Source organism: Amblyraja radiata, chromosome 28, assembly GCF_010909765.2.
Source record: "Amblyraja radiata isolate CabotCenter1 chromosome 28, sAmbRad1.1.pri, whole genome shotgun sequence".
Lineage (NCBI taxonomy): Eukaryota > Metazoa > Chordata > Chondrichthyes > Rajiformes > Rajidae > Amblyraja > Amblyraja radiata.
The window spans coordinates 28,841,646-28,852,451 of NC_045983.1; the positions used below are offsets into that span (position 1 = coordinate 28,841,646).

At 47.1% G+C, this 10,806-nt stretch overlaps 1 protein-coding gene across 3 annotated transcripts in view; it reads right to left on the reverse strand.

The window, feature by feature from the left end:
• Positions 1-5,700, reverse strand: part of LOC116989037 (argininosuccinate lyase-like) — a 30,260-nt gene extending 24,560 nt beyond the window's left edge. The window contains exons 1-3 of one of the 3 annotated variants that reach the window (XM_033046164.1): positions 5,605-5,700; positions 5,422-5,508; positions 1,242-1,436 (exon numbers count right to left, since the gene is read on the reverse strand). In XM_033046164.1, the coding sequence (XP_032902055.1) occupies positions 1,242-1,436; positions 5,422-5,436 (210 nt within the window). In that variant the 5' untranslated portion in view covers positions 5,437-5,508; positions 5,605-5,700. Of the gene's footprint in view, positions 1-1,241; positions 1,437-5,421 lie in introns of all 3 variants that reach the window. The other 2 variants (XM_033046165.1, XR_004416110.1) reach the window with 2 other exon arrangements.
• Between the last annotated feature and the right edge of the window lie 5,106 nt (positions 5,701-10,806).

A 10,806-nucleotide genomic window follows, 5' to 3' on the forward strand; every position in this document is an offset into this window, starting at 1 on the left:
TAAGTCTACTCCGCCATTCAATCATGGCTGATCTATCTCTCCCTCTTAACCCCATTCTCCTGCATTCTCCCCATACCCTCTGACAATAACGAGGGTTTCTACCTGCAATCTCCCAAATACAGGATTTTGCTTCCTATTGAAATAAATGGGACCAACAAAACCTTACATTACTGAAAGAAAGAAAGCACAAATTCCACCTGAACTTCAGGATAAAATTGTTCTTTACAAGACACAACGAGCTGGTGTAACTCAGCGGATCAGGCAGGATGAATGGAGAAGATAGACAATATTTCTTCAAACTAATTGTAGTGCGGGGGGGGGGGGGGGGGGGGGATATGTGGCAGTGGTGGGGCCAGGACAAAGTACAGCAAAGGTTGGGTGGATATAGGTAAGGGAGGTCAGATTGGCAGGTGGTTGGACAAAGACCGGAGATAAAATGGCAAGAGGCTGGAAGATAAGGAAATGTAAGACGTGAAATGTGAAGCCAGAGGAGAGGTGGGTTTGTCGGAGAAATAGGTGCACATCCTGGTGGAGCACAGGAAAAAGGATGATTAGAGTGGGGGAGTAGGGGTTTTGGGTAGTATATCCATGTTCTCCACAGAAACTGCCCGACCTGCTAAGTTACTCCAGCATTTGGTGTCTTTACAGTGGCTACATTTTTATACCATCACGTGTAGAAAGGAACTGCAGATGCCGGATTACACCGAAGATAGCCACAAACTGCCGGAGTAACTCAGCGGGACAGGCAGCATCTCTAGAAAGAAGGAATGGGTGATGTTTCAGGTCGAGACCCTTCTTCTGACTGAGAGTCAGAAGAGAGGGAGACAGAGATATGGAAGGGCAAGACGTTCAATGAAAATGTAGAAAGGATCATTGTTAGCTGAGGGGAAGATGACATACCATCATTATGCCTTTAATTACACAACAGTCCAAATACAGCTGATGTAAGCAATGTTTAGTCAGAGGGTAATTCATCTGTGGAACTCATTACCACAAAGGGCTGTGGAGGCCAAGTCAGTGGACATTTTTAAGACAGAGATAGACAAATTCTTGATTAGAACAGGTGTCAAGGGCTAAGGGGAGAAGGCAGGAAAATGGGATTAGGAGGCAGTGATCAGCCATGATTGAATGGCGGAGTAGCCCTGATGGGCCGAATGGCCTAATTCTACTCCTATAACGTGCAATTGTAAACATCTTTACATTGATGGTCAATCCTGTTCATTGCAAAGTTTTTTCATTACCTTGTCCATTCCATTTAGAATTTGATCCATTTCCGACTTTGTTAGCAGCCCGGCCTTCTCCAAAGCCTTGGCATAAGCCTTGCTTCCTTGTATATCTGCAGCCCACATGCGTTGATCATACGAAATGGAAGCGTTGAACTTCTCCATTATGGGATCAATGGCTCCGACAAATCTTCCTCCCCATAGTTTATCACCCTGGAGACACAAATTCATTGGCACCTATTGCATGTTTGACTTGCAAAACATATACCATTTCCATGTGCAACTTATTACTTAGATAGAGTCTGAAGAAGGGTTTCGGCCCGAAACGTCGCCTATTTCCTTCGCTCCATAGATGCTGCTGCACCCGCTGAGTTCCTCCAGCAATTTTGTGTACCAACTTATTACTTAATCGGTTCATGTAATTTACACAGTTTTGGTGGAAGCCACAATGCAAGTCAGTTAAGGCAACATATAGTGCATTAAAACTAGACACAAATAGCTGGAGTAACTCAGCGGAACAGGCAGCATCTCTGGAGAGAAGGGATGAGTGACGTTTCGGGTCAAGACCCTTCTTGAGACTGAGAGTCAGGGGATAGGGAAATTAGAGATATGGAAGGGCAAGGTGTGAAAATGGATAGATCAAAGCAGATGCTGATCAAGGAAACGTATAATGGTTCATTGTTGGCTGAGGGGAGGATTACAACGAGGTACACAAACAATAAAATTAATCAGGAGGACAGTGAAACTGGTCGGAGAACTAGGGTGGGGGAGGGACGGAGAGGGGGAAAGCAAGGGTTACTTGAAGTTAGAGAAGTCAATGTTCATACCGCTGGGGTGTAAGCTGCCCAAGCAAAATATGGGGTGCTGTTCCTTCAATTTGCGCTGGGCCTTACTCTGACAATGGAGGAGGCCCAGGACAGAAAGGTTAGTGTGGAAGTGGGAGGGGGGGGAGGGGGGGGGTTAAAGTGTTGAGCAACCGGGAGACCAGGTAGGCCCAGACCGACTGAGCAAAGGTGTTCAGCGAAACGATCGCCGAGTCTGCGCTTGGTCTCACCGATATACAGGAGTCCACACATGGAACAGAGGATAGATGAGGTTGGAGGAGGTGCAAGTGAACCTCTGCCTCACCTGAGAAGACTGTCGGGGTCCTCGCACGGGGTGGAGGGAGCAGGAACAATTGAATTCCAACACTACTTTAAAAGATATCACTACACTTTCATATTAAAGTAATATTTTCCTTAATATGATTAAATGTCAATAAAGTGACATTTTCTTATGACTTGAAATCACTAATATTTTATGTTACAACATATTTACAAGGAACCTATAGAAACACATACAATTACAATGTTCAAAAGACATTCATACAGATACATGAATAGGAAAGGTTGAGGGATATGGGCTAGAACGCAGTCATAAGATCATAAGTGATAGCAGTAGAATTAGGCCACTCAGCCCATCAAGTCCACTCCGCCATACAATCATGCCTGATCTATCTCTCCCTCCTAACCCCATTCTCCTGCCTTCTCCCCATAACCTCTGACACCCGTACTAATTAAGAATCTATCTATCTCTGCCTTAAGTATATCCACTGACTTTGCCTCCACAGCCTTCTCTGGCAAAGAATTCCACAGATTCACCACCCCCTGACTAAAGAAATTCTGGGGAAATCCTTTAAAACCGAGATGAGAAGAACTTTTTTCACACAGAGAGTGGTGAATCTCTGGAACTCTCTGCCACAGAGGGTAGTCGAGGCCAGTTCATTGGCTATATTTAAGAGGGAGTTAGATGTGGCCCTTGTGGCTAAGGGGATCAGAGGGTATGGAGAGAAGGCAGGTACGGGATACTGAGTTGGATGATCAGCCATGATCATATTGAATGGCGGTGCAGGCTCGAAGGGCCGAATGGCCTACTCCTGCACCTAATTTCTATGTTTCTAATTCCTCCTCATCTCCTTCCTAAAAGAACATCCTTTAATTCCTAAACTCTCCCACTAGTGGAAACAACCTCTCCATATTCACTCTGTCCATGCATTTCACTATTCTGTACGTTTCATTGAGGTCCCCCCTCATTCTTCTAAACGCCCAGTGCCATCAAACGCTCATCATATGTTAACCTACTCATCCCTGGGTCATTCATGTAGCCAGATGGGACTAGCTTGGTCAACATGGCCGAGTTGGACTGAAGGGCCTGTTTCCATGCTGTATGACTAGATTACTTCAAAAATAATTGGTTAGCTTTCGGGCACTTTGGAATGAACCATTTAATGAAAATGACATTGAATTGAATTGAATCCTTTATTTGTCATTCAGACCTTTCGGTCTGAACGAAATGCTGTTGCCTGCAGCCATACATGTAATAATAACAAAACACAATAAACACAAATTATCCATCCACCACAGTGAGTTCACCAAACACCTCCTCACTGTGATGGAGGCAAAAAGTCTTAGAGTTACTGTCTCTTCCCTCCTCTTCTCCCTCTGCGCCGAGGCGATACCCCACCGGGCGATGGTAAGTCAGTCCCGCGGCTCAACCGAGCTCCGCGAACGGGCCGGTTCAAGCTCCGCGGCCCGGGGGATGGTCGAAGCTGCCCGCAGCTGTTGTGTCCTCCATTGGCCCGCGGCCGAGCTCCGGATCCAGGTCGCCGCCGCCAGAACGCCGCCTCAGCCGCCGTCTCCGCTCCGCACCGGGCTGCCCACAAGGCAGCGTCTCAGCCCCGCACCGGGCTGCTCACACGGGAGCACCTTCCAGCCGGTAGCCGTGCCGGCCGCACAGGAGTGTCTCAGCTCCGCACCGTCCGCCCTCACCGGAGCGCCGAGTCGTGCCGCTACCCGGACGTCGCCACAGCTCGAAGTCGGCCAGCCTCGCGTTGGTGAGTCCTGGCTGGCTCTACCTCCGGACCCTCGAGGTCGGTCGCAGGTTGGAGGCCGCCGGGGGAAGAGAAGGGGGATACGACAAAAAGTCGCATTCCCCCGAAGGGAGAGACAGAAAGCTCTGTTTCACCCTCCCCCCACACACATAACACCACCTAATAACCAAAAAAATTACTAAACTAGACAAAAAAAACGAACATAAAAAGTAAAAACAGACAGACTGCAGGCGAGCCGCAGCTGTATTACAGCGCCGCCACTTCCGGAATCTGTCTTTTACAGAGACCTGCCGCACCCTGGTCACATCCTCTCCTTCAGGCAGGAGATGCAGAAGTTTGAAAACGCACACCTCCAGTTTCAGGTGGAGTTTCTTCCCAGCTGTTATCAGGCAACTGAACCATTCTCTCACCAACTAGAGTGGACCTAAGCACCCATCTACCTCATTGGAGACCTTTGAACTAACTTGAATCGGACTTTATCTTGCACTAAACTTTATACTTTTTATCCTGTATATGTGGACAGCCTGATTGCAACAACAAAAAAAGCTTTTCACTGTACCTCGGTACACCTGACCATAATACTTGGTAACTCAAATTTCACTGTACTTTAATTGGTACACGTGACAATTAAATTGAATCTTGAATTGTGAAGTTTGTTAAAAAATAACATGCATTGCAACATATTGGAATACCCCGTTGCTCAATGCCATTACCGATGAACGATGGCTTAATGAAACAGTCACATCCTCGAACGCGGAAAGATATAGAACGAAAATGAATTATGCGTTCACTTTATATTTGTTTTACCCCAGGTCAAAAAGCAAAGAGCGTGGAGTGATTCTGGATAGTTGTTGAAGGTGAAACATGTCATGGTCACGGCAGGCGGTGGAGTTCTGGCATTAGCAGATGATGCAAACATTCAGGGAAAAGGGAAATAGATGTAGAGTTAAAAAAAAATGCAGAATAGAAACCAGGCAATAGGATTTCACTTGTGAAATACGGGCTTTCAGCCAGTTTCAAGCACATTGGTTCAGTTCTGAAGGTAATGTATAGTAGGAAGGCTCGTCCCCACTTGCTGTAGACCAGAAGGTGATGTGTGTTCTGCCTTCCACCATTCATAGTCCCACCTGTGAAAGGCGAGAGCTTTCTGAGTGTCTGGGCAGATCTATTCCAACAGGTGATGAGATAGGAAACACACACAATGCAAGCAACGAGGGAGGGGGAGAAGTGGAATCACACAAGGAGGGAGTGTCTTTGCTCCACCTGTCCGGAATAAAACTAAAACTGTGGCCCTTCTTAACATTGGAAAGTTTAGCGAAACATTTTTACCTCGGGGTTGGCCATTCCCAGCGCTGAACTTCCAAGGTCTCTACAGATGTGGAAAGCAATCTCTCGGTGGGTGAAGGAATCCCCGACCTGCTTGAGGGACAAACAAGCGTCAGTACACACACACACACGAATGCGAGAAGGTTGTCGGCTGTGTTTAACGCACAGAGCCAGCTCCAGGTCTACCTGCTGCTCCCGATCACTGCCCCAACTCGATCTATTTCAGTCTAGAAACGCCCAGTGGCAGGAACCGGAAAAAAATGACCATCAGGCGAGATTGCTGGGATTTGTAGTCCAACAATTCAATTGCTGATTTCAAAACCACAGTAATCTGGAATGTTTTTTCACTCCGACGACGCGAGTCCCTTTGCAAACCGGCTGAACCTGTTCTTTTGAACCCTGTACTTACTTGATGCTCCTCGCTGGCAGCAATAAAAAGGGCTGCAGGCAAGGCTGGGCTAACAGTGTACACAAAAATGCTGGAGAAACTCGGCGGGTGCAGCAGCATCTATGGAGCGAAGGAAATAGGTAACGTTTCGGGCAGAAACCCTTCTTCAGACTATTTCCTTCGCTCCATAGATGCTGCTGCACCTCGCTGCATCTCCCCTTTTCCTAGTCGGCCACCATTTAGATAATAGTCTGCTTTCCTGTTTTTGCCTCCAAAATGGATAACCTCACATTTATCCACATTATACTGCATCTGCCAAACATTTGCCCACTCACCCAGCCTATCCAAGTCACCTTGCAGTCTCCTAGCATCCTCCTCACAGCTAACACTGCCCCCCAGCTTAGTGTCATCCGCAAACTTGGAGATATTGCCTTCAATTCCCTCATCCAGATCATTAATATATATTGTAAATAGCTGGGGTCCCAGCACTGAGCCTTGCGGTACCCCACTAGTCACTGCCTGCCATTGTGAAAAGGAGCCGTTTACTCCTACTCTTTGCTTCCTGTTTGCCAGCCAGTTCTCTATCCACATCAATACTGAACCCCCAATGCCGTGTGCTTTAAGTTTGTAAACTAATCTCTTATGTGGGACCTTGTCGAAAGCCTTCTTCAAAGCACTTCATCATGATGGACGTGAGTGCTATGGGCCGGTAGTCATTCAGTGTTGAGGCTGGGGATTTCTTGGGTAGCGGTATGATGGTGGTGGCTTTGAAGCATGCTGGTATGATGGCTTGGCTCAGAGAGGTGTTGTAAATGTCCGTGAGATTATTCAGGTAATAAATATATACAATACATGAACTGTGCAAAAAATTCATCCGACATTTTCGGAGGCTATACAAATTATTCAATACAGTTTGGCGGTCGCAAGAACAACAACTAAGATTTGTAACTTATTTTATTCTCAAAATAGCTTCTTAGCTCACAGGCTCTTACAACACGTCTGGCCACAACGGTGGTCAGCACTCAACTGCCGCGCGAAAGCGAAAACTAGCAGTCCCTCCCGAGTCACATGACCGCGGCTTCCGAACGCCGGGTTCGATACCTGCGTGCGCCAGCAGGCGCCGCTACAACAGTCTACATACATTGCTCAAATGTCACAAATTTGTCCCCCACCCTTGGCACTCATGTGGCCTACTGGCATGGGATCTCTTCCCTTATTTTGAGGGGCATCTCCACCACACCCTGCCCCCCCCCCCCCCATGTCCAGCAGCGGAAGGACCCTAGACCGTGGTCCTCCCCCACCGAGCCTTGGTGTTGGCTGCACCGAGCTTCAGTGCGTCCCTCAGCACGTACTCCTGCGGTCTGCAGCAGGTCAGTCGGCAACATTCCCTGACGGACATCTCGCACTTGCTAGCCAAGGCTACCAGCATAATCAAGGATCAGTCTCATCCTGGTCATTCCCTCTACTCCCCTCTCCCTTTAGGCAAGAGGTACAGAAATTTGAAAACACATCCCTCCAGATTCAGGGACAATTTTTCCCAGCTGTTATCAGGCAACTGAACCGTCCTCTCACCAGCTAGAGGGTGGCTCAGACCTCCCATCTACTTCATTGGCACATGGAAGTGCAGGGAATAGAGGGATGTAGATCATGTAGATGTAGATGAGATCAGTTTAACTTAGCATAATGTTTATCACAAACATTGTGGGCCGAAAAGCCCCTTTCTGAGATCTACTGTTCGAAAGTAGACTCAAAATCCTGGAGTAACTCAGCAGGACAGGCAGCATCTCTGGAGAGAAGCTGGATCTCTGCCTGTCCCGCTGAGTTACTTCAGCATATACAATACAATACAATACAATACATTTATTTGTCATTTGGACCCCGTTGAGGTCCAAACGAAATGCAAACTTCTTTTTCTATTCTAAGCCAGAAGAATTTTTCATTGAGTCACAACAGTTGGCAGATAAAACTTTCAACGGGAGCCTGATTAATCTAATCAATTAAATTGATCAGGGACAAACTCTGATAGAGTCTTACAGTGCGGAAACAGGCCCTTCGACCCAACTTGTTCACATCAGCCAACATGTCCCAGCTACACTAGTCCCGACTGCTTGCATTTGGTCCATATCCCTCCAAATCTGTCCTATCTATGTACCTGTCTAACTGTTTCTAAAATGTTGCGATAGTTCCAGCCTCAACTACATCCTCTGCCAGCTCGTTCCATACACCCACCACCGTTTGTCAGAAAAAGATACCCCTCAGATTCCTATTAAATCTTTTCCCCTTTACCTTAAACCAATGTCCTCTGGTCCTCGATTCACCTACTCAGGGCAAGAGACCCGATCCATTCCTCTCATGATCTGCAACATCACCCCTCATTCTCCTGCGCTCCAAGGAATAGAGTCCCAGCGTACTCAACTTCTCCCTATAGCTCAGACCCTCGAGTCCTGGCAACATCCTCGTAAATTTTCTCCGCACCCTTTCCGGCTCGACGACATCTTTCGTGTAACATGGTGCTCATAACTGAACGCAAGACTCTAAATGCAGCCGTACCAACGTCATGTATAACTGCAACTGGGAGAGAGGATAGAGAAGTGACAGATTGTGGCGCCATCTGGTGGTTGAGTCACTTATAGATCGAACCCTCGTCAGTAGCAAAGATCATAGAGGAGCGAACTTGGTCAGTAGAGCTGGGACGGTCACGTGACTGAGTTTGGGGGTGAAGAACGTCAACGGGTGTGTCGTACAGCAACAGCAGGGACTTTGCTTGAGCTGTCACTGATGGCCTACTCCTGCACCTATTGTCTATTGTCAGTTAACGCGCATATGTTTAGAAGCTGTATTTGCTAATGAAGATCATTTTATTCACAACGCGTGGATTACTACAAGATGGAATATAGTGTAGCAAAGTGTGGAGTCATGCATTTTAGTAGTGGGAACAAAGGCATAGATTATTTTCTAAATGGACATCGGAGGTGCAAAGTGATTTGGGAGTGTTGGTGCAGGATTCCCAAAAAGTTAGTCTGCAAGCCGAATCAGTAGTAAAGAAAGCAAACACGATGCTAGCATTTATTTCGAGAAGGCTTGTATACAAAAACAGGGATGTAGTGCCAAGGTGCTACAAGGTGCTGTTCAGGCCTCATTTGGAATATTTAAAGCAATTTTGAGCACCATATCTGAGGAAGGATGTGTTGGCTCTGGAGAGGGTCCAGAGGAGGTTTACATGAATGATCCCAGGAATGTGTGGGTTAACATATGATGAGCGTTTGACGGCACTGGGCCTGTACTCGCTGGAGTTTAGAAGAATGAGGGGGGACCTCATAGAAACTTTCAGAATAGTGAAAGGCCTGGATAGAGTGGATGTGGAGAGGATGTTTCCACTAGTGGGAGAGTCTATGACTTTACGAAGGAGATGAGGAAGAATTTCTTTAGTCAGAGGGTGGTGAATCTGTGGAATTCTATGCCACAGAAGGCTGTAGAGGCAAAGTCAGTGAATATATTTAAGGCAGAATTCTAATTCTTGATTAGTACGGGTGTCAGAGGTTATGGGGAGAAGGCAGGAGAACTGGGTTAGGAGGGAGAGATAGATCAGCCACGATTGAATGGCGAAGTAGACTTGATGGGCCGAATGGCCTAATTCTACTCCTATCACTTACGATCTTATGAACTGTAACTGCAACTGGTTCTGAAAATTCAAGCGAGATTGAAAGAGATATTGGCACCTTAGTCATAATATTGGGGAAGGCTGCAGAATCATTTAAGCTAGGCATAGAATGTTGTCAGCGTCAGGAACGTGAACTATGTGGCCTGCCCAACAGAGCCAACAGATGTAATTGTGGCCTCAATGCTGGGGAAGTGGGCCTGGGTGAGGACCTAGACATTGCTTCATTGGTTCATTCACAAAAAAAGTAGCAGGAAATCTGTCTAGTATCCTATTTCCTCAAATATTATGGATTAATCCAGTATCATTAAACGCAGCATGGTGGGGCAGCGGTAGAGTTGCTGCCTTACAGCGCCAGGGACCCGGGTTCGATCCTGTCTGTGTTCGAGTGTTGGGTGTTCTCCGAGATCTCCCACACTCCAACGATATACAGGTTTGTAGGTTAATTGGCTTGATATAATTGCAAATTGTCCCTAGTGTATGTAGGATAGATAGTGCTAGTGTACAGGGATCGCTGGTCAGTGCAGACTCAGTGGGCCGAATGGCCTGTTTCCATGCTGTATCTCTAATCTAAACTAAAACTAAAAAGTAACACCTCTTGCTCAGCCAGGACAGAATGCTCAGTTGAAGTTGGATGGCAACAGAGGTAACTCTGTTCAAGAGTCAAGTCAACAGTGTTTCACTGTCATATGAACTGAAACAGAACAATTCAATTCTTAAGGGCCTGTCCCACTTGGCGATTTTTTCGGCGACTGCCGGCATCATACCAGTGTCGCCAAGAGATTTTGAACATTTCAAATTCCAGCGGCGACAAAAAAAATGTTGCGACACGTGAAAAAACACTGCACGTCATACGTCATCATGCCGCGTCACCGCCGCATCACGGCGCGTCACGCTGCATCACGCCGCAAATTTTTCGGTGACCTGATACGTCAGTCAATGATGTCGGCAGTCGCTGAAAAAATCGTCAAGTGGGACAGGCCCTTTACTTGCAACAGCACAACAGATCTGTAGACACGGTGGTCAATAGGCAAGTGGTTTCTGAAAATCCGGCACCCAAGTAAACAGATAGATTCCTGGAACCGGCAACGGCTGTGTGGACAGAGTGGCCCAAATGAAAGTGCTCAGGAATGTTCAACTCGTCTGCATCCTCTTTCCTTCCAAAGCTACTACCTTGCCTGTGTGGTGATCACTCTTCAACAACAGCCAATGTGTCAGAAGGTTTGAGCAATGGACCAGAATGCATCTATCTCAGTCTGAACACAAAGGCCGGCACGGTGGTGCAGCGGTGGAGCTACTACTGCCTTACAGCGCCAGAGACGCCGGTTCGATCCTGCCTACG